Source organism: Cucurbitaria berberidis (assembly GCF_010015615.1).
Source record: "Cucurbitaria berberidis CBS 394.84 unplaced genomic scaffold K460scaffold_8, whole genome shotgun sequence".
Taxonomy (NCBI): domain Eukaryota; kingdom Fungi; phylum Ascomycota; class Dothideomycetes; order Pleosporales; family Cucurbitariaceae; genus Cucurbitaria; species Cucurbitaria berberidis.
In genome coordinates, this window is record NW_024468942.1 from 205,993 (window position 1) to 232,345 (window position 26,353).

The 26,353-nt window shown below is 52.0% G+C and overlaps 14 protein-coding genes across 14 annotated transcripts; 10 read left to right on the forward strand and 4 right to left on the reverse strand.

Moving 5' to 3' along the window:
* Positions 1 to 337: 337 nt before the first annotated feature.
* Positions 338 to 1,044, forward strand: K460DRAFT_253723 (translocation protein-like protein sec66; the record flags this gene model as incomplete). The annotated part of the gene is made up of 2 exons (XM_040927402.1): positions 338 to 733; positions 784 to 1,044. Coding segments are annotated over 2 exons (657 nt in total), but the record flags the coding sequence as incomplete, so codon positions are not given.
* Positions 1,045 to 1,497: 453 nt separating this feature from the next.
* On the reverse strand, positions 1,498 to 2,729 carry K460DRAFT_297227 (uncharacterized protein; the record flags this gene model as incomplete). Its single annotated transcript, XM_040929692.1, has 2 exons — positions 1,498 to 2,399; positions 2,456 to 2,729. 2 exons carry the CDS (start codon positions 2,727 to 2,729, stop codon positions 1,498 to 1,500), a joined length of 1,176 nt encoding a protein of 391 aa, XP_040782534.1.
* Positions 2,730 to 2,862: 133 nt separating this feature from the next.
* Positions 2,863 to 4,737, forward strand: K460DRAFT_371935 (uncharacterized protein). The gene is made up of 3 exons (XM_040934452.1): positions 2,863 to 3,198; positions 3,250 to 3,575; positions 3,632 to 4,737. Exons 1-3 carry the CDS (start codon positions 3,053 to 3,055, stop codon positions 4,411 to 4,413), a joined length of 1,254 nt encoding a protein of 417 aa, XP_040782535.1. The 5' UTR covers positions 2,863 to 3,052; the 3' UTR covers positions 4,414 to 4,737.
* Positions 4,537 to 4,996, forward strand: K460DRAFT_214510 (uncharacterized protein). The gene has a single exon (XM_040927275.1). It carries the CDS (start codon positions 4,660 to 4,662, stop codon positions 4,897 to 4,899), a length of 240 nt encoding a protein of 79 aa, XP_040782536.1. The 5' UTR covers positions 4,537 to 4,659; the 3' UTR covers positions 4,900 to 4,996.
* A 1,230-nt stretch (positions 4,997 to 6,226) lies between these two features.
* Positions 6,227 to 7,342, forward strand: K460DRAFT_381474 (glycoside hydrolase family 128 protein; the record flags this gene model as incomplete). Its single annotated transcript, XM_040935359.1, has 5 exons — positions 6,227 to 6,410; positions 6,516 to 6,584; positions 6,673 to 6,682; positions 6,737 to 6,820; positions 6,877 to 7,342. 5 exons carry the CDS (start codon positions 6,227 to 6,229, stop codon positions 7,340 to 7,342), a joined length of 813 nt encoding a protein of 270 aa, XP_040782537.1.
* Positions 7,343 to 7,504: 162 nt separating this feature from the next.
* Positions 7,505 to 8,880, reverse strand: K460DRAFT_399602 (uncharacterized protein; the record flags this gene model as incomplete). Its single annotated transcript, XM_040936243.1, has 3 exons — positions 8,789 to 8,880; positions 7,869 to 8,739; positions 7,505 to 7,811 (listed from the first exon to the last, which is right to left on the reverse strand). Exons 1-3 carry the CDS (start codon positions 8,850 to 8,852, stop codon positions 7,505 to 7,507), a joined length of 1,242 nt encoding a protein of 413 aa, XP_040782538.1. The 5' UTR covers positions 8,853 to 8,880.
* Positions 8,881 to 9,457: 577 nt separating this feature from the next.
* Positions 9,458 to 11,408, forward strand: K460DRAFT_371936 (acid protease). The gene is made up of 2 exons (XM_040934453.1): positions 9,458 to 11,274; positions 11,323 to 11,408. Exon 1 carries the CDS (start codon positions 9,807 to 9,809, stop codon positions 11,121 to 11,123), a length of 1,317 nt encoding a protein of 438 aa, XP_040782539.1. The 5' UTR covers positions 9,458 to 9,806; the 3' UTR covers positions 11,124 to 11,274; positions 11,323 to 11,408.
* Positions 11,142 to 14,144, reverse strand: K460DRAFT_371937 (cell cycle checkpoint protein RAD17). Its single transcript, XM_040934454.1, has one exon. It carries the CDS (start codon positions 13,879 to 13,881, stop codon positions 11,284 to 11,286), a length of 2,598 nt encoding a protein of 865 aa, XP_040782540.1. The 5' UTR covers positions 13,882 to 14,144; the 3' UTR covers positions 11,142 to 11,283.
* On the forward strand, positions 13,988 to 14,629 carry K460DRAFT_214572 (uncharacterized protein). Its single transcript, XM_040927276.1, has one exon. The coding sequence runs from the start codon at positions 14,103 to 14,105 to the stop codon at positions 14,433 to 14,435; it is 333 nt and encodes a 110-aa protein (XP_040782541.1). The 5' UTR covers positions 13,988 to 14,102; the 3' UTR covers positions 14,436 to 14,629.
* K460DRAFT_214740 (uncharacterized protein) lies at positions 14,630 to 18,869 on the forward strand. Its single transcript, XM_040927277.1, has 2 exons — positions 14,630 to 16,811; positions 16,978 to 18,869. The coding sequence occupies exons 1-2, from the start codon at positions 14,824 to 14,826 to the stop codon at positions 18,539 to 18,541; spliced, it is 3,552 nt and encodes a 1,183-aa protein (XP_040782542.1). The 5' UTR covers positions 14,630 to 14,823; the 3' UTR covers positions 18,542 to 18,869.
* Positions 18,870 to 18,876: 7 nt separating this feature from the next.
* K460DRAFT_297437 (uncharacterized protein) lies at positions 18,877 to 21,042 on the forward strand (the record flags this gene model as incomplete). The annotated part of the gene is made up of 2 exons (XM_040929712.1): positions 18,877 to 19,025; positions 19,080 to 21,042. Coding segments are annotated over 2 exons (2,112 nt in total), but the record flags the coding sequence as incomplete, so codon positions are not given.
* Positions 21,043 to 21,861: 819 nt separating this feature from the next.
* On the forward strand, positions 21,862 to 22,761 carry K460DRAFT_371939 (uncharacterized protein). The gene is made up of 2 exons (XM_040934455.1): positions 21,862 to 22,115; positions 22,178 to 22,761. The coding sequence occupies exons 1-2, from the start codon at positions 21,996 to 21,998 to the stop codon at positions 22,496 to 22,498; spliced, it is 441 nt and encodes a 146-aa protein (XP_040782544.1). The 5' UTR covers positions 21,862 to 21,995; the 3' UTR covers positions 22,499 to 22,761.
* A 133-nt stretch (positions 22,762 to 22,894) lies between these two features.
* On the reverse strand, positions 22,895 to 23,616 carry K460DRAFT_297331 (40S ribosomal protein-like protein S13; the record flags this gene model as incomplete). The annotated part of the gene is made up of 5 exons (XM_040929699.1): positions 22,895 to 23,012; positions 23,062 to 23,164; positions 23,278 to 23,319; positions 23,372 to 23,418; positions 23,471 to 23,616. The coding sequence occupies 5 exons, from the start codon at positions 23,614 to 23,616 to the stop codon at positions 22,895 to 22,897; spliced, it is 456 nt and encodes a 151-aa protein (XP_040782545.1).
* An 875-nt stretch (positions 23,617 to 24,491) lies between these two features.
* Positions 24,492 to 26,278, forward strand: K460DRAFT_390200 (uncharacterized protein; the record flags this gene model as incomplete). The annotated part of the gene is made up of 4 exons (XM_040935771.1): positions 24,492 to 24,752; positions 24,803 to 25,437; positions 25,483 to 25,652; positions 25,713 to 26,278. The coding sequence occupies 4 exons, from the start codon at positions 24,492 to 24,494 to the stop codon at positions 26,183 to 26,185; spliced, it is 1,539 nt and encodes a 512-aa protein (XP_040782546.1). The 3' UTR covers positions 26,186 to 26,278.
* Between the last annotated feature and the right edge of the window lie 75 nt (positions 26,279 to 26,353).

Below are 26,353 nucleotides of genomic sequence, written 5' to 3' on the forward strand. Positions count from 1 at the left end.
GAGTGAGTGATTACCGACCCAAGCTAGGGAAGGCGTCGAAGGCGGCGGCAGAATGACGCGCCTGAGTGAACCGGGGTTGGGGACTGGTAGCGCGAAAGCACCGGACCTCTGCCGAATAGGCCAGATATTGGGCATCGACAAGATAAACGTACCACACCAGCGCTGTCTTATTTGCAAGATCCGCATCCGTGCTCTACACTTTCTTTTCTCTGGTGATACCAGGGCCTGCCACTCCTTTCACACAACCGCCACGACGGCTACGCGATAATTTCACCACGTATCTCACGCAAGCCCCTCCCACTTCCACCAAGACGATTTCCGCGACACGGCAATCAACATGTGGCCCTTCGACGCAGTCGACTGGCTGATGCTCTCCATCCCCATCGCCTACCTTGTAATCCTCCTCGGCTCCCTCGCTGTCTTCTCCAACCTCTACCGCAAGCGCAAAGCCGCAAGCGCCGCATCGCTCGAGCCCTGGTTTCCTCCCCACCTGCAGCGCAATGTCTACCTCTCGCTCCTACACATGGAGAACCCCAAGGTGCCCGACAGCATTCTGAAAGCTGCTCTGTTAAGGAGGGCCACAGAAGATATTCATCGCATTGTGCAGATTAGGAATGCAAAGCAGGCGCTGCAGGTGTTGCTGCAGAGAGGGAGCGTGGGCGACGATTTGTGGCAACGATTCCAAAGGGCGGAGAAGGAGATTGAAGAGGAGCTCAGGGATGTTGTACAGGAGGTTAGTCGCCATCTACACAGAGCTCTACAACTTATACTAATATCATCTAGGCCAACGCATTCGCTCCCAACTGGGGGCAGACCATCTTCCAGTCCGCATCCGAAATGGCGCAAAACACTCACATTCGCGAACGACATGGCGAGATCATGTCTAAGGCGTCTGCGGAAAAGGAGTGGTGGCAGAAGCGCAAGGCGGACATCCAAACCGACTTCATGAAGGAGCTGGATGAGGAGAAAATCAAAAGCAGTGAGGACGATGCTGTGTTGGTCGAGGCCGGCGGCCCTGCAGGTAGTGTTGGAAAGGGCGCAAAGGGCGCAAAGAAATAAAACTTCGAGACTTCCCAGAAGAAGGCACAAGGTCTGTGGAATTCAGAGCAAGGACCGTCGACGCATGTGGCTAGGGAATGATTACTCGAGCGGACGGTTTGAGGACATCCTTTAGATGGTTCTATTCATTGCATTGCTGGGGTTACGGTGTTGGGTGTTTCATGCCATGACTGGCGGATTGCGATCCCCAATTGGATCGCATTTGATACTTTTACAGACGCTTGAGGATTACCATCTTTGTTCATATGCTTTATTGCAATGCTATCAAACGCCTTTAATCCATATTGACCCAAACTTGGTCAGTGTGATAGATAATACAAGCTCCTGCTCTCCTGCTAACAAAACGGGGAATTTGTCGTACACCAGATATACACTCCTCCACCTCTCAGCTTACGGTCACTAAACCTTCCTCAGAATCGTGCCGCACCGTCCTGAGCTTTACTTCCTGACAGGACCGCTGACACCTGCACCGATAACACTCGGTAGCTCCTCACTGCCCATCGAGTACAGCATGCCAATAGCTGATGCTACCAAGAAGGCAAGGACGACACCGCTGCCAACAAACAGCCAGAACTGGACCGAGATATCCTTCTTTTGGCAAGCCGGTCCGCCCCAGTACGTGACCTTCTTACCCTTGTTCTCACCAACCTCCTGGACGGTGGGCGAGCAGGCACAGCCGAAGCAATCCACCGACTCCTGGTTGCTGCCGGACCCGCGACGCTTATGAAGCACCTTGCACTCGCCATGGCTAGAACAGTTGTGCGTCAGCTTCTGGCAGGCGGACAGACTATCAAAGCAGCTTGGAAGGATGCCTCGCACTGGTGCCTGATCTTCGGCGAAGGCAATGACAGGAAAGTCTTCAAGATCGGATACTTTAGGATTGGGCGAAGAGGAGGCCTCCGGGTTTGAGGAAAGCACCGCTTCGGGGTTCTGGCGACGTGCTTCTTTGGAAGGAAGGTCGTATGTACCCCAAGGATTGGCGCCACGCTTGGAGCGAGTCTTCGAAGCCGGCATCATAACCATGGTGGTGGAGAAACCCAACTCTGCCGCCTTGTTTTTGGCCGCGTCCAGCACCTTGGCGAGCTCCTCGCTGCTAAAGTTATCGCTCTTGCTGGCGCGGAAAACACTCAGATACTCATTGTAAAGCTCCAGCTTGTTGTTTGGTAGTCCAGCCTCAATCTCAAGGCTTGATGTATAGGTCTGTTTCTTTGGATCTGGACGCTCTGGTAACGACTCGGTTTGGGATATGAAGTCTTGGATGAGGCGATCGTTATCGGACGCTGGAGGAGGGTTTGATATCGCGAAATCTTGAGTCCGGTCTGATCCATCGTTGATGACGACTGGTTCCTTCGTCAGCCTATGGCTTCGCACGACACGGTGGTCGGAGTTTGCCTACCTGTAGCTTCATCCTGCTCCGCGTCCTCTATCCACAACAGCAGATGTGCTTTTGACCGATCTGAATCCTCCCCTCCAAACAGCTTCTGTTGCCTCCCTCCGTACACATTGATATGCCGAAGCGTCTCTGAGTCTGCGTGCTCAATCGAGTGGAATCGCGATAGGCCCAGCCGCTGTGCGAGGATTAGTCGAGCTGTTTCGGGGCTGACTGTTGGCCTGGCTGCGAAGGCCGAGCAGTACAGCGAAGAGGCGATAAAGCCCCAGGAAAGCTTCATCGTGGTTGGCAGTGATGGGGTCGAGGTGCTTGGAGCTTGCGGCGGCGATGATGATGATGTCTGAAGTGAAGCTGCGACCCCCATGTCGGGAAATTGCCGCAGTTGTTCCGCCGCACGCCTCCAGCCTGTTGCCCGCGGCTGCTATCCACATGCAAACCACGGGACGACGCGGCCTTACAGCTTTGTTGTCTTGCAAGGAGCATACAGCTGCTGGTTCTCTAGAACAATCGGCACTTGCATCGCCTCTCCCTCGCGACGCCTTCATGTCTACTCGCATCTCCTACACACCGTTATAACACTCGCTCTCTTCCCGAGCCGGCCTCATGTTCAAGACACAGGTGCTGCGGAGGAACTTCTCTCTCTTCAATAGAGTCCCGCACTCGCGCATAGTACGGTCAGCAGCACGCGACGGCCATGAGTCAGTCATAATACACCGGGTCCACCTACGAAAGCCTTTCTTCAGCAAATCGTAAGTTCACGCCGTACTACTAGTCATCAAGGTCGTCTACTAATGTCTCAGACGGCTAGTCGGCGCAGTTGCCATCGCAGGAGCAACATACGGCCTCGGACGATACATCGGCCTAGAAGTCGAGATAGAGGAAGTCCAGGAGGAGCAGCAGCCGCCAACACGCTCGACTGGTCAAATTCACAATGAAGACGAGAACTCTGAGCCAGGCCAAGAGGTAGATGAAGAAGAAGACGAGGACTACGAGGACGATGCACTTCTCTTTCTACCCACAGGCTTCTCGCGACCGAGACCAAAGACGTTCTATAGAGGCTCAGATCCAGAGTGGCAGGAGTTCAAGAAGCTGGCCACCGATCGGCCAAGAGTCGAAAAGATACGCGGTATGACAAATGACGGATGATGAAGTGGGGCATGCCACTTGCTAACGACTGAGCAGGAGAGCTGGCAACCTTGATTCGCGATCTCGCCGCAAAAAACCCTCAATACGTCGCTCGGCTTGGTAAGATTGATACCTCCAAAGGAAAGCTGTGGATCGAGTTCAAGTTCCCAGATGGTCCGCCAGTTGAGTACGAACGCCCAGGGTTCGAGTTGACGGAAGACCTGGAATGGCGGAAGGCAACTCGACCAGTCGAGGATATCCACCATCAACGCTTGAACAAGGTTCTGTTTCCCACAGAGGTTGCGAACGCGCTATACCAAGACACAAAGAGGAAGGTAGAGATCTCTTGGAGAGACTTCAGAGCCTATCTGGGGTGGGAACAAAAGTCTGAGCCTGATACTGTCCAACAGCTGGTTCAGCGGATTGGTGCTAGTCCCCCATCGCCTTCTAGTCGTACAGTATCCACGAGTACCGCGAGTCCAAACCCTCTGCCCACCTCTCCAGTGAACGAAACCCAGCAACCAACAACCTCCCCCTCGGCGGCGCCCGCAGATGGCCTTGCGAAGGACCTGGGCTTTGTCCTACCGGATCCAAAGAAGCTTACACTGGACCTATCCCAATTCCGCCAGGATTTTCGCAAAGCATTCAAACCCTATCAAATGCAGTCGCCACGTGGCACGCTCTTAGTTCTGGGCTTGATTGAAGTGTATGGAGACAGAGCACGTATGACACTCAACGTCACTGCGGCTTATGATCCCAAGCAGGGGCGATACGTTAGCTTAAAAGCAGGTGTGTGGAATCTTGTAGAACATCGCCAAGCCCCGAGAGGAGGGCCTTAGAGTAGTCCCTGTGGCTCGATGCATTACCGGCGCAAAGGAATTGAGCATTTTATAGCAGCATGGGTGGCGTTCATGGATATGAAGGTTAGGTCTCTGTCCTTCGAGCGGCATTATTGGAGTTATTCCCAGGCGAGGCGGCTATATGGTATGTTGGCGAGGCCACAATGGACAAGGCACCCGCTAAACATGAATATAACACATTCATCCTCGGGTTCATAGGTCAAGCCGAAGGATATCCCTATATATATGTCTATCATATCGTTTCTGCCGCTGTTCGTATTCTTTTGTCACAAACCAACTCAAGCCATTAATAGACGGCGCATGTCCAAGCTTACAAGACATGCACCTGAATATTCCAATTCTTCGAAAATTAGTGCTAAAATGAAACCCTCTAGCTTCCCTCATCAACAATGTTACATGGATGCGAGTGCCCATCATTTTCGATGTAGTTACCCGGCTTATACCAAATTGAACACAGGTAGTTGAGCTTCGCCCAAGTAGTCAAAGGCCATGTCCAGTGTTCTTTGTCAAGCGTAGGGTACGATACTGATGGGTTAGAAGATAGTAAAAGTATGTCAGAGGAGAGAGAAGGAGAGAGGGCTCAAGGCGGCTTCAGGTAACAGTCGATAGCCTTCCTGTGCATCTAGACAGGTCTGAATCCACCGCATCGATAAGACGAATGATCGGGAAGGTTTCACCGAGGAACTTCTCCCTTGGAAGAAGTCGCCCGCTCCACATCGTCTGGCACCAGCTTTCTTCTTCTTCGACTGGCAGAGTCTGTCACAAGGATACTACTCCTGCCGTGTTGGGAGCGCCACACGCAAGCGAGAAACAGTCGGCTTCCAGTTGCGGCAGGCTGACAGTGCGGCTTGTGTCCCCACTGGCTTGTTGTAAATCACGGCTCGGTACGGGCCACGCAATGGAATCTAGGCGTGTTTAACGATTGACTGGCAGGTGTATTTGGATTGTCGCAAAAGCCCCCGGTTCCCTGAAGCAAATGGAGCTGGTAGCTGACTGACACTGCATGGTACGCGAGGGTTTCCTGGAAGGTTAGTGAATGGTGAAGCGCTTCGGATTGTGACATCTATCATGACGTCGGATGTCGAGTTCCCAAGTCCGTTGGTCGTGAGCTGGAGGACGTGAAACGAGGGTGATGGATGTTGCTCTCCCGGTTAGCGCCTTTGAGTGATGTGCTTAGCCCCACGCTAGGATACAGCCATGCGGTCCAGAATCTCAATCTCAACATCAGCCCTCCACGACTTCCATGTCAGGTTTGTTCCTACGCTACTCCTGCGAGGAACATGTCCTAGACATGGATTCTGCATTGGCTCCCCTCAACGCCTTTGACGAACGCCCAGGCCCGAAAAATTTCCTCATGTGCATCACGCCTACTCAACGTGGCTCCAGCAGCTAGGCTTCCGAGATGCATAGTAAGCTCGGTGATTCGACAACTTTCCGTGCCTGAATTTCCACAACAGCTTAGCTGCTTTGCCCGACCATGGTTGACGAATAGTCAACCCCCTCAATCGGCCCCGTCAACCAGGCCGGCGGGAACCTTCATCCACAACCTTATCACACGTGTGGTCGGAGTTGGCAGCAGCTTAGTCTGAAACAACTGAAGCCGAGAATCAACGCCCTGCGCGGGAGTCAGCCATAAACATTAGGTTGCAGAGCTAAACGCCTCTTAATTTCCTGGATTATAAGTACAAGGCAAAAGAATACAGTAAGTGAATGTTCTGATAACCAAGTCTCTCCTTCGACAAGATTGTCAACCCCACGCTCCTTTCACAATACACACACTCTTTTACTCATCATGCTTAAGTCTACTTTCTTCTTGACCCTAGCTGGTCTTTCCACCTTGATGGAGGCTACGCCTCTCAAGCCCCGAGGTGGAGGTAAGCGTGGTCTTGCCTTCCCAAAACAGTACTCAGGTACTGCCGGATCACAGTACACACACAGCTTTGCAGGGTGTTCCAAGGTTACATGGATGTACGACTGTAATTAGCCTTTTATTTCTTTGTTTTAAGACACTCTTGAGAATGCCTTAGGTATTTTTCATATTCTCTATGTTGAATAAGTGCTAATCATGTCGCTACTTTCAGGGGAGGCTGTCATTGATGGAGATGCAATCAGCCTAGAATACGTACCATTGCTCCATTCCAATGAGGCCTGTAAGTAATTAGCCTTTTATAAGACATTCCTAAGCATGTCTTTCGTATTTTCTATTAGGAAAAGTGCTAATCGTGTTGCTACTTCCAGGGTGCACCGAGTAATAGGTCCATGTACAATCCCCAAGGACACACACTGACTTTTACCTTCCTAGGGGCTGGTTCAATAATATCGCCAATGCTCAGAAAAAGTACCAAGTTTCACATGTACTTGCTTTCAACGAGCCGGATCAGACTGGGTAAGTCTTCGCATCCCACAAGTCTTCTAGAAGAGCGACTGCTAACGATTGCTCAGTGGCGGCGGCACCAATATGGCAGTTGGCGATGCAGTTGCGGCATACCGAAAGTACATTCAACCGTTGGCAAAGCAAGGACTGAGACTCGGGTCACCGGCAGTGACAAATGGCAACGAGGCCAACAAGGGCATCAACTGGCTGAAGCAGTTCGTTGCTGGTTGCAGTGACTGCCAAATCGACTTCGTTGTCGCGCACTACTACGCTTGGGACAAGGCTGAGGACTTCAAGAACTACCTAAAGAACTTCCACCAGACTTTCAACAAGCCGCTCTGGGTCACGGAATTCGGTGTCACCGAAGGCAATGCTGATGCCTTCTTGGCCCAAGTATTGCCTTGGTTAGACTCTCAGGATTGGATTGAGCGCTATGCGTATCACATGGTGGCTCCTAGCAGTGGCAGCCAGTGGCTGATCAATGCTGCTGGCAGCGGCTTGTCTTCGACTGGGCAGGTCTATGCTTCCGCTTGAATGTCTTGAAACTGCGCATCACGATTTACGACTCTTGATTTTCGCGATACCACATTATATTCCTGTATATAGATTCCAACAACAAATTCATTGACAACGTCATGACCTCCTCTTTTTAGCATCGGTGCCATTGTGGTCTTCGTTACCGTGTTTACAACACACTTATAACCAAGCAAGAATCAAACCAGCTAAGCCTACCAGTGCAGATTTCCCAAGATTGACCGCCTCCCGGTCAGCAGCAGCAGTGAACTCGAGAGGCTCACTAGAAGTCGCCGACGGCAACACTCTGTCCGTAGTACCAGCTGGAGGGACAGAAACCGTGCCCAGGCTCGAAGGTTTTGGTACAGTAGGCCCATTAGAAACAGGAGTGCTATTAGGACTAGGAGTACCGTTAGGACTAGGAGTACCGTTAGGACTAGGGGTACCGTCAGGAACATAGGGTGTCGACTCTAGAATTGGTAGCAAAGTTCTAATTACGTCTCGATTAGCAAATTCCACACTACGCTTTGGAAGCACGTATACTCACGGTGTATCCTGCTGCTGTGGTGGTAATGGAGGGGAAGGAGTACCAGGCCCCACAGGAATCGAAGCTGGTGGATTCGGATTAAAGACTGGGGGTGCGGGTACTCCAGGAGAGTTGAGGCTAGGTTCAGTTATTGCAGGTGGTGCTTGTGTTGGAAGTATAGATATGCTACTGAGAAGCGGGGTTTGTCTCTGCGGGGATAGTGTAGGAATCAGGTCGGTGGTTTTCACTAGCGGTGGCGGGGGAGCAACACTGGTCCCTCCGGCAGGTTTGGTAAGGGGAGGTATGAGATCTACTGTTTTCTCCGGGGGCGGTGGAGGAGCAGCACTTGGCATAACGAAAGATTTGGGTGGAGGAATAAGATCTGATGTCGTCTCCAGAGGTGGTGGAGGAGCGACACTGGTGCCTCCTGCAGGCTTGGAGGAAGACTTTGGTGGAGAAATGAGATCTGACGTCTTTTCTGGAGGAGGAGGTGGTGCGGGACTGGTTCCACCTGGGGGCTTAGAAGAACGGGACACTACAGGTGGCGTCTTGATTGGACCGTTAATGAGCTTGGTCTCCGTGATAGGAATAACGATTGTCACAGTAGCTGTGCTGAAGACTGTGGATGTGATTGTTGAACATCCTTCACTGACGGGAGCCGGATTGGGTGGTGGATTGTATGAAGGAATGTAAATAGGTGTAGTGGTGTTGTGTTGGTGGTGATAGTCTCCGCGAGCAGCACGATATCCTTTACTGGCATTATCAACACCGAGGGTGATGGTGACAGTGGCCACAGGGCTAGAAACTGTTGCAGTCGCGAGTACAGAAGTGGTTACAGTTATAACGACAGCTGAACAAGGTGTACTGTTCGGAGGGTAAGGCCTGTGGTTACCTAATGAGCGTTAGCCTCATAGTAGATAACTTTGGTTCGGCTGAAGTACCAGCAAGGGCCGTGGAGAGAAGCGGCAGAAGTAGATAGGTTAGAGAACCTGCAAACGGAAACATGATCGTTGACTGTTTTTTCTGATGAGTCAAGATACAACTGGTATGCTACGAACGAGCATCGAAGGCCAAAAGATTATCCTTACATAGCTCTTTAACCAGATACCTCCAGCCACTTCCTGTCGTTATCTTCGCCGATTTTCCACAAGCAAGTAGCTTTCCCCACATCATATTAGAAAGCACGCAATCATACGATGGTGCGAACCGGTGTGAGTAAGATGTTACTTTCGCGCCTCTCCACAATCCTCATTGGTGACACACACGCACAATCGCTCTATATACCCAGAAGCGTTCGACCCACAATATTTGGCTGCAGGATACCAAGACTACCTGCATAGAGAATCCAAAAGGAATTAACAAAATCGCCGGAACCGGACAAGCTTTTAGCCTTGTGACTTAAAAGCAGGACCACGGCAAGCGAGGAGCTGAAAATGCACCACCTGGACAACGCCACAAGACATGGCATATCGATAAGAGCTCAATGATGAGTTCAGCATCTACTTTCTGATGCCTCCAGACTTCCACTGCAAAGCAACATGAGTAACAGCTCACGCGTTGCCGCTCCGTTGGCGATCCAGAACTCGGGGCGGTGGCTTGGGAATGATGGGACTTGGTCAACGTTAGTCTCCCAATGGCCCCAACACGTTGCGAGAAGAAATCTTCCTAGCCTTGCGACTGACAGTCTTTTTAGATTCTATGTGCATGCTGGCACACCACCGCAACATTTTCACGTACTGCCATCCTTTAGCGGACAAACTATCTATATACGTAAGCAAAATACCAATATATGTATGGTAGAAGATTCTGTTTGACAATGTCGCATCTCCGCCTTCAGCCATTGATCAAGACTGCGAGCGTTTCAACATCACAGAGTGCGGCGGTTCGCGGGGTGTCGAAATTTTCGAATCAAGACCGAGTTCTGGTTTCCAGCCCAACAGATCATCATCATGGGATGAGATGGGTATCTATCGAATTGGCATCGGACGCGATTATGGACTGACGGGTAATGCTGTATATGGTTACGACACCATAGGCCCTTCGACAAGTGGAGCAATTGACGTGTCGACTCTGGAAAAGCATGCTATTGCCGCATACGCAACACCAGATTTCTGGCTGGGCCAACTCGGTCTCTCCATGTTCGCTTTGAACATCAGTGACACTAACCAACCTCACTCTTTCCTTAGTAGGTTGAAGGAAGAAGGCTATATTCCAAGCCTGTCGTTTGGATACCAAGCTGGAGCCCCATATCGATTTACAAAGGTACCAGGAAGTCTCATTCTGGGTGGCTACGACCGCGCCCGTCGTTCCAACGATACCCTCCTTGTCCCCTCGACAGAGGACACAATTATTGGCCTGCAGAGCGTCACTGCCGCTTTCAAGAACGGTACAGTCGCGGATCTCCTAAACACTGGCATTTTAGCAGTCCTAGAAACCAGCGTCCCGGAACTATGGCTACCACCTTCTGTATGCGACAGCTTCGCCTCTGCCCTGGATCTAACCTACCACGAAGCATCAGACCGGTACGTGTTGACAGATACCGTACACCGCAGACTCCAAGACACTTCACCAAGCTTCAACTTCATAATCGGTACCTCAATATCCGGCCGCAAAACAATCACCATAGAGATCCCGTACGCAGCATTCGACTTACAAGCCAAGTACCCAATCTTTGCGAGCACAACCAATTACTTTCCCCTCAGGAGAGCAGCAAATGAAAGTCAGTATGCCTTGGGAAGAGCTTTTCTGCAGGAAGTGTATATGAGCGTGGATTGGGAGAGGGATGTATTCAACATCAGCCAAGCGCTGTTCAGTAGTCCACCGCCTGCGCCTGACATCATCGTCATCGAACCGAAGAACAAGACTTTGATTTCTTTGCCCGGGCCCACACCAAGAGAGCCACAGAAGCTAGCTGCTGGAGCAATCGCAGGCATCGTAATAGGCAGTCTTCTCTTCTTTGTATTTCTGGTTGGAGGTGCATGGTGGTTGTCCCGCCGCCGAAAGCTCGCGAAATATGCAGCGGAAGCGCAAGCGTTGCCGTTGGAGGGAAGGAAAGACCCGAATGACTTTGCGCCGGAAACTGTTGACAAGCCGCCTGGTGAGAGATTGGACGTGGAACTTGAGGGACAGCCAGTCGGAGAAATGTATGCGCCGCATGGGGAGAGTGAGATCCAGCATTTGGCAGGGAATGAAAGCGACATTGGTACAAAGGAAGTGATCGAGTTGGATAGCCCCCAGCCGATCTATGAGCTGCCTACTTCAGGGCCGGGTAGATGACCATTGTCCAAAAGAATGATTCGTATGTAGTATATTGTGAATCTTTTGTACAAAGCAACATCTGAGTTCTCCATAAACACCATTGACACCGTGTGGGCAGCCGCACCTGGTACCCGGACCGATCTAATACACATTTTACATAAAATATCCACTGAACAAGTTAGTCCTCGATATCATCATCGCTAAGCATCAAACTTGCTCCTTTATCAATCAAGCCCGGAATCGCCGACTCTTGCTCTGGCTCTGTACTCGCGACCTTGATTCCCCTCTTTTTCTTCGGAGTCTCGGCAGCAGGTCTATCCGTCGCCCACTGCTCGTGCTCTCCTGATCTTGGGTCCTCTTCCTGCTCGTCATCTTCGGTTACGCCCGAGGCCGTGTTTCCAGTGAAGGCAGTTATCTTCTGGATATCGCGAATCGTAGCTGCGGTGGAAGGTGATAGCATGCGAGACTTTCGGAGGATAGTGGTAAGATAGGGAAGACGTTCAAGGAGCATTTCGTAACGTGCTGAACCACCGCTACCAAGCAGAATAGAAGATGACGTGTCTTCCACAGAAGGTTTCGTGTTTTGGGTCGATGGTCGTTGTGAAAACGATGTGTTCTTCCTCCAGGTGTCAACGCCACCCGTTGAGATAGTTGGTTTGAACGCTGCCGCAGTTGATGCGAGTAATTCGCCTTTCTGAGCACGCGATATCCACATCTCTAATAGGCCTCCTACCTCTTCTTGCTGTTTCCATAATCGTAGCGACGCGGGGTAGTACATGACGAATGCGTTCCCCTTAGGTGCACCAGTCCCTGCTCCCTGGCCTTTGGCTTTGATGCCCATGATGCCAGGCGGTGGAGTCACTCGTTTGACAGGGTGTGGTAAATTGTAGAGTAATCCGCGAACGCTGGTCTGAAAGCACATCTCATCTTGACGTAGGTTATCCGCACTCGTGCCCTGGAGACTTCGCCGACCGGAACCTGCGCCAAATCTATCTGGCGAGAGGAGATCAGCATTGGACAGGGCTTCTATGCATCCCTCGATCGAGTCCATGGTCTCTTCAGTGTCGGCACCCCCACATGAGAGAACGTAGTTCTCGTGTAATGCCGCGACGAAAGTTTGCGTGTCAGTACCTATCTCATCGATGAGAAGATCAACATTGACTTCGGATGCTTTTGGTCGTCGTCTCTCAGGAAACCAATTCGGCGGCTGCGGGACAGGTGCTCCAGTATCTTCCGAAAGGCGCTTGTTATACACAACCCTCCCAACAGCATGGAAGATTCCCAATGTGCTTTCTCGCTGCGTCACCAACTCCAAAGACTCTTGCTCCATCTTGGTTATAGGAGTATCTTTTGGTCCTTTTTTCTTGGAAAAGTTTACCTTGGCGCCCCAACCCTCTGCATCATCTCCGCGCAGGCAGAGGAACTCCAGAGATGATACGGCGCTGCGGATATCGCCAAGCTCTGCAAGACGCTGGATAACTTGTGGACCCAAAGTCTTCTTACGCCCAGACTTGCGCGCTTCCTTCACAACGATCATATCCAGTGCCTTTGTCATATATGTTGGCGCAATCGGGTTGAACTCAATGACCGAGACTCCAGGATGTGTCAGAATCTCAGGACCCAGCAGCCGATGGGCAGTAAAGCTATCGGCGGCAGCCGTGTTGGTGGAGAGGAGGGTTTCGGAGATGATCATGACGATTGGTGTTACCGACTGCTCCGGGTCGACTTGACTGGAAAAAAACATAGTAGCTGACTGCGTGTTTGCGGCAAGATAGTTGAGAACGGAAGATCGAAAAGATTGTACGGCGGAAGATGTACGCGTGAATGTATTGGGAAACTCTTCTACAAGAACCAGTTGCTTTTGTCTACCAGTCTGACCGCTGGGCGAAGCTTGCTGGGGTGCCTGGACTGGCGTATCGAATGTAAGGCTACCGAACGTTCCAGTCCTTCCTACAAAGTCTTCGAACTGCGCAGTGACAGATACAAAACTGTCGGACGTGGACATGGAGCCGGTGGGGTTCTTCCACTCCTGTATGCCAATACTCAGTTCTCTAGCGAGTAGTGACATGGTCGTGGTTTTCCCGCTGCCAGCAGGGCCTTTGAGAAGCAGTAGCCGCTTGCGCTCTCTACCGCCGAAGACGTCTGTAAGCCATGTTCGTATATCTGCGACCTTCTTCTTGTGTACTGCCAGCTCCTCGAGCGACAACGGGCCGTACCTTTCGGTCCATGGCCGTCTATCTACTGTATCCTCACGCGCTGGCTGCGAAGCGGGAGGCGTGCTGCGTGCTCCACTCGTTGTACGGAGGAACTGCTGCCTGCTCTTTGCGACATGATCATTTTCTGCGGCTGTGACAGGCTTCACGTTCTTGCGCAAGGGTAAAGCGGCCGTCGGCTTGGGGGTGTGGTCGTCGTCAGAGGAGTCGAAGATATCATCTACGTCTTCGAACGGCGTGCCAGGCTTCTCAGGGCTCGGGGTGGGCTGAAGCGACTGCGAGCGAGGGACATGGCTGAAAAAGGAGGTAATGGGCTTGTATCCCGGCTTGGGCTTCGTTGGAGACTTGGCTGGAGACTTCTTCAGAGCAGCTTTGGACGGCTTCGGTAGCGGTGCCTGTAATGTTTGGGCGCGGGCTGGCTTGACTTCACCCTGCGGGCCATTAGATGAACTCGTTAGTGTGCCCCTCCTGGTCCGCTTGGGAGGCGGTGAGTGTGTCTCATCTTGCTCAGAATCGGATGAGAGCACGACGGGCTTCTTGCGCGCTGCTCGCGGCTTCACCATCCCGCCGCGAGTTGATCGACCTGAGGCAGAATCGGCGCCAAATTGTCATCCTCGGAAACAGCAGCCAGTGGTTGTCGCGAGCGTGGGCGTGGACTGGCGAAGGGTGAAATGCGGACGCGATGGGCGAGACGCGGGAAGCGCCAAGAAGTCCCATGTCACGCTAGGAGCAGTGCACACGACCGACAGCGCATCCTCGTACAGTAAGTACCACGACTACATGGATGGGTTACATGGTACAGTACATACAAAGATACTTCACCGCGCATGGCCCTACCCGCTCCCGGCCGACTAAAATGCCGCCGCTCGAGGCTGACATGCGGCTACCGGGACTTATTCCAGATGGCTGCACGTGCACTGCATGCATTGGTTCTTGCACCAACCGCAGCATGCCACACCGTCTCTGCTGCATAGAGGTCGAAACTTCACGTCCAGCACAGCCATGGCGTGCATGGCGGGTCGCTGGCTGTTGCTTTCCTTTCGTCATGTGCGTCCTGTTCAGTGTGTCTCCTCCCCTCAAGTCGGCTCCATTGCTGGCCATCGTCGTGGCCGCATAGCAGAACAGTGAAGCCAGCTCTACTACTGGGCAGGCTCCACGTGCACACCAGGCTGTACTTGGAGGCCGAACGCGTTTCAATGGGGCGCATAGCGTAGTCGGCTCAGATCCTCGATGAGCTGGCAACCTCGCTGCCCCTTTTTCATTGGACCGTCTTGTGTCTCCAACTCGTGCTATCTGTTATGCACGGCTGTCAATATATACCTCTTTATGCGCGTGCTTGTGTTTTTTGACATGTTTCCCTGTCGTTGGGCCACGCAAGCACGCGTCCAGCCTCGTCTTTGTGCTGTTTCTGGTCGATTGTGAGGGGCACACAGCGAATTCCTACGGTGGCAGTCGTCTGTGTCTCTACTACCCCACTATAAACAGGGAGCGTCGCAATTCTCATCATGGCGAAAAAGAAGAGCAAGAAGAACCAGAAGCAGGTGGAGTCCGCGTCTCCACCAACACCACCGACCGAAGAGCCTGTCCCTGCTATACCTGATGCTCCAACATTAACAGCAGAAACACCAGCCACCAAAGTCACGACTCAAGACCAATCACTCACAGAGACACTAGCCACAGAAGCCACGTCAGGAGTCCAGGCAACACCTCCAGCTGCCACGATCGACGACACGTCGATCGTTGAGCCTCTGGTCGAAGGGCCCACATCTGCACCTAGCCAAGATCCTGAGGGCCTTGAAGCTATCACAAACGACACCGAGCAACCGGTAGCCACTAAGGATTCGGACGTGGTCGAGACCGCACCCGTTCTAGAACAAGAAGAAGTCACTGTGCCGAAAGAGGAAGATATCACACAAGGAGTACCCTCAGAAGAGCAGGCGAACGAGTCAAAGCCAGAGGTCACAGAAGAGCCGGCAGAAACTCCAGCATCTCCAACTGAGCCAATTGAACTAGTTCAAGAACCTGATCTTCCGGCACAAATAGAGCCAGAGAACGTGGTAGAAGTTCCCGGTCAAGAAGAGCCGATGAGTGTAGCGAAAGTTGATGCACAAGTAGAGCCGGTCAAGGGGGAAGCTCCAGAAGCTCTAGAAGCGGAGCCGGCTGTTGCCACATCAAGCTTGTTGTCTACAGAGCGTGAGGAGTCTCAGCAGAATCAGTCCGAATCCGAGCATGTCGTAGAAGCACCTAATGTGAGCGAGTCACTACTGCCGCCAGCCCCAGAGGTGCCCTCTGCGCAACCACAACCGCTTGCTGAGAAAAGCATTGTTGAACCTTCTCCAGCCCATCCTAAAAAGGAGACAGCCAAGCAAAAACGAGCGCGCGAGGCCAAAGAGAAGAAGCAGCGTGACGAGAAAGAACTATTAGAGAAGGAGAGGCTCGAGTCGGAGGGACTTGAGAAGCAGCGCGAAGAGCAAGAGAGGCTCGAGCGGGAAGCAAAGGATGCTGACGATGCTCAGAAGGAGGCTGAAGCCAAAGAAGAAGAACGCCGACTCGAGCAGGAGAAACTCGAGCAGGAGAAACTCGAGCAGGAGAAACTCGAGCAGGAGAAACTTGAGCAGGAGAAACTTGAGCAGGAGAAGCTTGAGCAGGAGAAGCTTGAGCAGGAGAAGCTTGAGCAGGAGAAGCTCGAACAACAAAGGATCGAGCAGGAGGCCAAAGAAGCTGCTGATGTTGCCGAACAGGCTCGGAAGGATGCTGAAGCCGAAGAGGCAATTCGATATCAAGAGCTAGAGAAACTCGAGCAGGAAAAGCTCGAGCAGGAAAAGCTTGAGCAAGAACTACTCGAGCAGGAAAAGCTTGAACAAGAAAAACTCGAGCGCGAGCGGAAAGTTGAAGAGGAATGCCAGTTGGAGGAACAGAAGAGACTCGAGCAAGAGGCCATAGAAGCTGCCGAGGCCGCAGAAAAGGCTCAGAAAGAGGCTGAAGTCGAGGAGCAGAAGCAACGCGAAGAACACGAGAGACTCGAACAGGCGAGAATTGAGCAGGAGGCTGCCGAAGTTGCTAGAAAGGCTCAAGAGGAGGCCGAGGCCGAAGAAGAACAACGGCGTAAAGAGTTGGAGAGAATCGAGCTGGAAAAGGTCGAGAAGGAACAACTTGAGCACGAAAGACTGGAACAGGAAGCGAAAGATGCCGCCCAATTCGCTGAAAGAGCCCAAAAGGAGGCCGAGGAAGCGGAGGCTGCCCGCATCGCCGCAGAGTATGCCTTGCGTGAACCGACGCCGACGCCTTTTATACACGATCCACCTAACGTGCCAGCACGAGCTCCAACGCCTCCTTCTCGCAGTCCACCTCATTCTGTGACGACAGCAGCGTCAAAGCCAAGAGCACAAGAAGCGGGCCCAATGCATGCACCAAGACCACAAGCTGTCACCCAGATCATTGAGGATAATCGACCACCAGCCCCAAGCCCACCCGTAAGCAGAATACGATCAAGGTACGTGAGTTTGCATTAGTTCTTTGCAAAGCGCTTCTTGCACCATTGTAAACACTAAACCAGAATTGGAATGCTACGCGAAGCGCTCTGGGCCTACCCATGACTTGTCCCATTCTCCAATCCTTCAACCTTGATAGCACGTTACTAACCGTACAACCAATATTAGGCATACATCTGCTTTTGACTCCGAGGATGATTCCGATTCTGCCCTAGTACAGACTAGGCGTCGATTCCGAGGCGGTGAGTCGCTTGACACCTCGCGTGGATCCACATACCCACCGCCAACGCATACCCGCGGTGTGTTCGCTTCGCGCGTACCTGCGGAATCCACCTACACCAATCCTCCACCGCCTCCACCGCCGGGATACCATCCCAGATACTACGCGCCGGCAGCCCCACCTCACTACCAAAATCATGGTTACGGTATGAGTCAGCCTGGTTATCCAAACCCTAACCCCTACGGTCCCTCGTCGCACTCTTCTTCCTCCCCATATCAAGAATCATGGAACCAATATCCACCTGGTTACCCCCCTTATGGCTCTCCACCCCAACGTCATGACTCCTCGGGCTCTAGAGACTATCCCGTGCATGCAATAGAGAACGGACCTGCAATTGAAAACGATTCTGGTGACGTATTCTCACGTATTGCACAAGCTATCCCTGACTTGCACGTTCTGCTTGCACGATACAAGGAGACGCATGGTCAGTTGAGTGTACGGGAGGAGCTCCTTCGCCGATCTAGCGTTGAACAGGAGGAAAAGTTGAGAGCAAAGGACGATGAGATCGATGACCTGAAGGAGAAGATCCGCAAGTTGGAGAACAAGCATTCAGCTGAGGCAAGCCGACTGCGTTTTCAGATTGGTAACCTGGAAGAGCAAGTCAAAGAACTTCGAGAGCAGATCGCTGAGACAGAGAAGTACAAGAAAGACGCCGAGGAAACTAAGTCGGCCCTAGACGCAGCGATGAGGTCTTGGGAGGCCAAGTATAAAGAGCTGGAAGAAGCGCATGCTCTACTTGAGAGAACGGCTGCAGAAGAGAAGACAAAGGCCTGGAGGGACTTTGACGAGTGGAAGTCCACTGCTACTACGAAGCATGACGCTGAGAAGATCGCTCTTGCCATTCAATTCGACAAGAAGCTCAAGGAAGCCGACGTCCTTGCCGAGAATCAGAGACAGGAGGCTGCAGCTGCCTTTGTTCAAGAGAAGGACGATCTTCGGTCTGAGCATCAGAGACAGCAGCGCGAACGCGAAGCCAGCTTTGACAGAGTGCGCAACGAGCTCGAGACTAAGCTCGGCTTGGCCCAGAAAGATCGCGAAGAAGCCCTCAAGCATGAGCGCGAGAGCCGAGAATTCTGGGTGTCCGAGCGCGAAACGCTCCTCAAGGCTCATCAAGAGGACCAAGACAGCCTCCACAAGGGTTGGGTTGAGCAGCGCGATCTCTTGGACGCCCAGTACAAGAAGACCAAGGACGAGTCAGACAAGGCTTGGATCGATCTGCATGCTGATGCTAGCCGTAGGGCTGAAGAGGAGAAGGCCAAGGTCGAACAGCTGACGAAAGAGAGGGAAGAGTTGATGAAGAAGTACGTCGAGCTCAGAGCAGAGAGCCAAAAAGAGAAGGAAGTCATCAAGAGTGTTGCCGCCAATCTTGACTCTGAGAAGGCTAGATTGGAGAAGTTGATGGATTGTTACGGAGACATCGCAGAGATTAAAAGCAAGGGCGACACCTACTAGTAAGTGATTTTGGCTTGTTTACCGTTATCCAGCACGCTCCATGCGACGGTAGCAGACCAATGAAGTATGTCGACCATAGCAATACTACTGTCTGGCAGAGGCTTGACTGTATGGTTTCAGTGTTCTTTGCGCTTCAGATCGGAGATTGTAGAGAACACTGAAGCCATGTAGCCTACCTTGTGTGGCAGCTGCCCCAGATGAGTTGCTTGATCTGAAAATGTATCCCCTACACCGTCGTTAGCACCTTGTTATCCCGTAATACAATTATCCTTCCTGCTCCAATCGCGTCGTTTCATTTCTGCTATGTTTTGGGCTCGCTGCTAACTACAAGATCCAGCTTAGTGTCATTCTCCCAACTTCAAAAGCAGATCATTGACCTTGCCTCGACCCACTTTGTACACCTTCCAGTGCGACCGCCTTCAGAAGATCTCGCACAGGTTCCTTCGAACCTTCCATCATTCCTCGGCGACACCGTAGCCTCTAGGTATGTTTAGCGCCCCTTTCACATTTGCCAAACTCTAACCCAGGATGACTATAGGCAAGTTCGTGCTGCATATGTAGCACATACAGTGTCCAAGCTGATCACGTACCGAGTTTTTGGTCCCTTCTTGTTCAGCCTCGGTCGTCGTTATGACAAGGCCGACTCCTTGTTTCTCTCAATGAGCAACCACATCCGCGATAAGAGCACCCGCAAAGAAGCAATCTGGCGTCAACAGACGCTCCTTGCTGCATTTACGAGCAGTGGCGCCAAGCAGCGTATTAACACCGCCGCTGGTACTGTCGTTGAAGAGATTGTTAACGCGATCAAACACTTTGCCGACCCGAAGGAAGAAGAAGGTATCAAGATTGGTGTCAAACGCATTGTGAAGCTTGCCGCTGAGACATGGCGCTTTGCACGCCTCGAGCGAGAGATGGTCACGGCAACTATGCCAGCATTGCAAGATGAAGAACACCAGTTTACAGGCCCTGAGTATTGGCCTGCTTACAAGGCCGAGGGCACTATCATAGCGTCCCTCGCAGGCACTTCACCTCCATCCGATGTTCAGCCTCAACTACTACTGAGGCTCTTCCCGGTCATCTATCGCGAGTCGAAGCATGAGAACTTTCATGGTGATGGAGAGATGCGTGACGAAGGCTGCATCTTCCACCATGGACTGGCTCTGTATGATGATGCAGAGCCAGTTGTACAAAGGGCGGAAGAGCTCAAGTCTGCTGGTTTGCCTCCCTTTACCACTGCTTCTTCGTCGACTGCTGATGGTTCTGGGAAGTTTCCGCCCCCAGCGGTGCCTCCACCTCGAGACCCTCTACCACCTCCTCCCGCTCCTCCTCATTCCGCTCCCAAAATGGCTGAGACGGCCTCGGCAAAATCAAGATCTCCCCCGTCATCGCTGACCGATAAGTCTGAGAGGGCTTCCGTCAGGCGGGCGACACCGCCACCTCCTCCATCCTCGATACCGACCTTAGAGGACTTGACACCTTCGATACCAACAACTGCGTACAAGCGTCCACCTCCGGGACGGATTGATTTCGCCTCTCCTAGAAATCTTGTCGGGCTCCCTATGCCTGTCGAGAGCTTGGTTGCATCGCTACCGCCTCCAAGGCGAAAGAAGACAGTTGATATACCATCCACTCCCACAGAACCAGTGCCGGAGGTGGCTGAGCCCCCAGCTCAGTCTGTCCCATCGCCCACTTCTCGCTCATCTCAGCATGCTGCTTATCATTCCTCGACTCAGCCTTCTCCTCCTCGTCATCCACCACCGCCACCACCTCAAGTGGCAGAGCCGGCGGAAGAGCCACCTCATCCCACACCTACAGAAAGTGCGATTCTCCCAGTGTCCTTCTCCGCATCCACCATCCAAGAAAGCGGAAGCCGAGACCTCCCCACACCACCACACTCTCGCTCCGGTACACCGACTCGCCCCGTGTCGCCTCTCTTCGAGGCCATAGACGAGATCGATGCCATACAGACTCATCGTAGCCGAAACCCCTCAATATCTTTATCACGCCGCCGTTCAACGCATACCCGTCACTCCAGTGAACGAACCATCGAAGATGAACTACCAGAGGTCAACCCCCGCTCGGAAACTGTACGTCGAACAAGCGGCTACGCACTCAGCGCGCGGACATCAAAGACAAGCGATAGTGATCGCACGGAACGAACGGAACGCACTGAGAAGTCTGAGCGTACCGACAAGTCTGAACGCACTGATCGTTCTGACAAGACAGACCGCGACCCTAAGTCCCGTTACATGTGCGAAAGTCGCAGTGCCGCCATCAAGGCCTTATATCCCAACAGCCCTTTGGCAGGTCAGGGTGCGAGCAATAGCTCGAAAAACTCTGTAAAGAGCGAGAAGAAGAAGGATCGAGATTCCACCAGGGACTCGATAAGAGACTCGAAAGAGCTAAAGAGAGAAAGGAGTGTTGCCGATAATGGAACATGGGACACTAATAGTCAGAGTCGAACAAGCGAGGAGACGAACACGCAGTTATCTACCAAATGAGCTGCGTTGCTCACCGAGAATTTTCCGAATCATGCGGCCTATGATTGTCTTGAGGCGTTTTTGGAGTTGGTATCTCTTCTTAGAGCTTTGTTAGAGTTCACATCGCATATGATGTATGAGTATGTATACCGATCGAGGATGCATTACGAAGGCGTACAGCATGATGGCTAGAAGTCTAAGACAGTTCATCATAGCTTGGTGTTTGCATGGGTTTGCATATTTGTTAGCTTGTTTAGCTTTTAGTTACTCTCCTTTTAGCACCATTTGTACAGTACTTACTATGAATCCGCAAATTGATGCCTGCCTTTCCCAAACTCATATCTCATACTCTCAAAGACAACGTGGACGCAACAGGTCACGTAACATCGAACTTAGCTTAGATTTCTGTCAGTCGTGTATTCCCTCTCTTAGAAAGTTTACTTGGTAAGATAGAACCATAGTTGGCCACCGTCTCGATATATGCAGCCTATCCTGGAAAACTCAATGTAATCACCAACATCTCCGCACTCAAAGTACCTTCACAGAACCAGCGATATCTCAACTAGGGCGTAGACGCTTTGAAAACCCTCTTGCTTGGTGAGAGATGCGTTTTAAGAAGGAGACTAATAGCCGTAGTCCTGCTATTAAGTTTCTGGCAACAAAAATTCTCTATATAGAGTCTATAGTGAAATCGTTGCTGTTTCGTCCAAGTACTCGAGAAAGGAAAAGCTAGGATTTCGTGACTCTTATTGGATCATGTGTACGAATGGTGCCCCGAAAGGGCGGTGGCATCATGTTCTTGAGATTGGAGATCCGAGCTTAGCGCGCTCTAAGTCCGCCCCATCGCCGAATATCAAGCTCCCATCAAACAGCCAACACAAAGTATTCGCAAACCCTCATTCTGAGACTACAACCAATTTCCCTGCAACTTCTACGCGTCTTCAAAGTTTCCAAGCACGCGCAAGCACGTCAAGATGACGGAACCATCTCCCGTCCCCGCACCCCAAACCGCAGAGACAGAACCAGTACTTGTAAACGGCCTGGAATCGCAAGGCGTAGACGTGGTAATGGCCGATTCAAGCGCTCAGCATCAGGTACCTACCTAATTCCCCTCCTTGCGCTATGCATGGGGCCAAACCACTAACTCGTCTTTTAGCTCTCTCCCAACCCAACTCTGACACACGCGCCTCAACCCTCTCTCCAACCCTCCGTCTCCACACAACCACCTACGCCTCAACCCGCACCTACGCCTGCTCCACCCGCAGCAGCATCATCCCGCAACTCTCCGCTCCCAACGCAACAAGCGCCCACACAACCGATACCGCACGGTAGTCCGACGCGTGTCTATTTGAATCAGCATGTTACGCCACATTTGCTCGAGGCGATGAAGCATCTAGCGACTACAGAGCCAGATAAGCCGCTGAAATGGCTGAGTGAGTTTTTGGCTATGAAGAGCGCTGAGATTGAGGGCCCTTGAAAAACTTCAAGGAGCATCTGGAAGCGACAAGCCATCTAGGGACACATGTGGAGCTAGTAGGTGATATGAGTTGGAGGATATCTTTAAAGGTCATGAAGCAGAGCACGCGGAGACCTGGTGGCATGGACAGGTACATAGAAGCTTCAAAGTACATGGGTTGGCGTTCAAAAGTACGACGGATCGTTAGGCGTCAAAAGGGATGATACCCAGGCAGCATCACGTTCACAACAAAGAGCACGCAGTGCACGTTTATGTATCCAATTCAAAGATGATGCTTTTTTGATTCATTCCAGATCATAACCCTGCTGGGTATCCGTAAAGCATCCATGCCAGTGAAACTCCCTGTCCGCTTGACTGTGTTCTAATGACGGCTATCCACACGAAACCCACATCCGCTTATGCGACGAGAGTGGAGGCAGTGGCGCTCTCGTACCTCCAGTTAGGGGGAAGGACACCGACACTCTTGTAGTAGCGGGAGAGACGGTGGATACGGGACTCGATGAGAATCAGACGGCTATCAAAGTTAGTTTAGGCTTCGATGTGAACGCATGGAACCAACGTACAACTTGGAGTCCCTGTCCTTGCGGTTGATCGACAAGTGCTTGCGGACGGCGACAGCCTTCTTGATGAGCATGTAGAGGTCCTCGGGGATCTCAGGAGCGAGGCCTAATTGCACCCTGTCAGCTTTGCACCAACAGAGGCAGATTTGTATAGCGCGGCAGATGCACAAGGGCAGAGCTGCGGTTGACTTGCGCTTCAGCTTGGGCAGGTAACCATACCGGAAGACTTGAGAATTCGGAGAATCTTGTTGCCAGTGACGACTGCAACTTGTTAGCGCGTGCTATCACTTTTGCCTGGCGTCGCAAAACGTACCCTTGACCTGGGCGATACCGTGAGAATCACGGAGGATCTCACCGATCCTGCAATTCCGTTAGTACTCCATGATTCCTTGCGCTCTGCAATAGTCCTTACTGGGAGGGAGTGGCGCCCTTCTTCGCGAGCTTGCCGATCTGCTCGACGACCTGCTCGGGGGTGGTCTTGAGCCACGCAGGCGGGTTGCGGGAGTAGGGGATGGCCGAGGCTGATATGCCCTTTCCGTTGCTGTGAAGACGACCCATGGTGGATGATTGTACCGGACGGCGAACTGGTCGATTAGTACGGAGACGAGTGGTGGGCTGGAGTCTTTGAAGTTCGTGATCACGAAGAATTGAGAGGTTGAAAATCGCTTAGAAGCAGTGGGCGTCCGTGCGCACCATGCCGTCTTGGCGCTTGAATCTCGATAAAAAGTCTGTCTGAACTCAAACTTCATCTCCTCCTCGAAGATTTCTGTGCGCGGCCATAACGATACGACGTGTGGTATGGGTGGTTAATTGATGGTGTTGCTCAACATGGCTCGTCCACTGTGTCTCATTGTCATGTAGGATGCTTTATGTTTCGACGCGACACCACCCAACCCTGAAGGTACGTTCTTCTCTTCCCCCTCTTTACTGCCGCAAGGGATTATTACCATAGCTATTTCTGGCACCTCTTCTCTTAAACTTCCTTTAACAGAGGCTGTTGATGCATTCAAACCGGACTCTATGATGCGTTTTTTTGATTACCTCTGTCAAATCATACTACTAAGCGGATGTGGACTGACTTGAAGCAGATACATGAAGCAGTTATACTCTGTCCCTTGAATGCCCTTGATGCAGAGGGGCATGGTTTGATTACGGTCATGGAATCGTGTTTTGTCCAAGGGTGCGTGCGACTTGGCTTATTGGAAAGTCGTTGCGTCCCTCCGGTATAGGATTTGTACACGCGCTTTCTCGACATCAAATCGTGGCTTCCCCATGCTCGCTGATATGGTATGATGGCCGCACAGGTCATTACATGTGCTACATAGTTAAATACCTATCTCCCATCCTAAAACGTACAAACAACATTGCCTTCCACACTATACCACACCCCACCCTGCATTGATCTCCAACAACTTCTCTTACACTCATCTATCATGAAACAGACGCTACTCTTCGCAGTCTTTTCCCTGCCCTTCGTCTTCGGCAAGACCGCCGGTGAGCTATGTCGCGGCACCGCTGCACTATCCAAGGACGGTAACTGGTACTGCTCCGAAGTGTGGGCTATCACATACCGCAATATTAGCCAAGCTGGCACCTACAACCGGACGACACACATCGATCCTCGCACCGGACTCTGTGGCCACGAACGCATCGACTACCCCGGAACAGGCCCGCTCACACCGCTGTTTGGAGAGGTAGTGCTCGCCATGCAGTCTTTCGCTGGTATACTGACAGGCATGTGCAGGTCTCGATGCATTTGCGCGGGCCGATGAACGTATCTCAGCTCGCCGTATATCAGCTTCCAAGCGAGACGCAGACAATGCAGAAGCGAGACACGGTGCCCTTCTACAATCGCCAGAGTACATTGAAGCAGCGGGACCGCTCTAACGACACAAACGTCTCCAGCGAACAACCCCAATCTTTCAGCGCACATGACGCTTCACTATTGAATCAGGGGACGGGGGATACTAACACAAGCTGTAGCCGCTTGACGGTCACTTCGACCATCACAGTGACGGATTGCAAAACGTCCAGCACTACTAAGCCTTTACCAAATACAATGTCCATCTGTCCTCCACTGACATGTGTACCTACACCGGAGCCACTGACCACAAGTAACGACACATCTTCTCCGATATCTTACTGCACTTGCACGAATCCAGCATCAGTCGTTCAGCCATTCGAGCAGCAAGCTCAAGTTGTAGCTACATCCGCGCCCATACCGAATTCAAACGTGCTCTTCAAGAGAGACGATTTCCATGCAGCAGCAGCTAGGTGGAGCCGGGTGGCATATTACACGTCCAGTGCAGCAGCTCAAGCAACCGGATTCTCATTCCTCGCCAACCTGGGCGACCCCCAAAAGTCGGGCACATTCGACTAGTATGGCATTACGAGTAGCATTGGGACAATATTAACGTTGACCAGCGCCTTTGGCAACTCCCTCGGGTACGTCACTCCAGACGGCGGCAGAGTAGCATCAGAAAGCCTCCCCTTTGACGGCACTCTTGAAACCTCCGAGCGCGAGATTGCAGTCTTCTCTGACAAAGAATGTGATCACGACTGTCCATACTGGAGGCCAGACGCTATATCCCACTGTAGGATGACTCCACTCTACCCCATGCGTTCCATTGTGTCTCTAATGTAACAATATACAGACGGCTGGTCCGGCTCCTCCAAAGCGTTCATCATAGAATTTCAGATGGACCACTACCAGAACCGCGGCACCGACCAAGGCCTCATCTCCGACGCGCCGGCATGGTGGTTCCTCAACGCTGCAATTCCACGCATTTTGCAATATGGAAATGATCGCAACAACATACCCTGCTCATGTTGGTCGACTGGCTGCGGTGAATTCGACGCATTCGAAGTGCTCGGTAATGGGGAAGAAAGAGCGAAGAGCACGATACACCGTCAGGGCAATCTACAGGGCGGGGACTCGAACTACTTCAAAAGACCCGTAGGGGGGAAGATGAAGTTTGCGGTGGTGTGGCACTACCCACATATCACTGCATTGGTGCTAGACGATGACTTTGATTTTGGGACAGACTTGTCGAACGAACAAGTGCAACGGTTGGTGAGGTATGATGAGGACAGCTGGGTGCATTCGTTGTTCGCTATTGGGGATTAAGCCGAGTCTTTGCAGCATGGTTGATTATGTTCTGTACGTTGAATGTGATAGAATATATCAAAGTACCATGGCAAACTTGTGGTGCTTCGGGGTGGCAAAAGGGCTTCGGCTTGTGATTGCGGCCTGCGGTTGTGCTTGCCCAAAGCGTCGCCTCAGACCGAGGTCTCT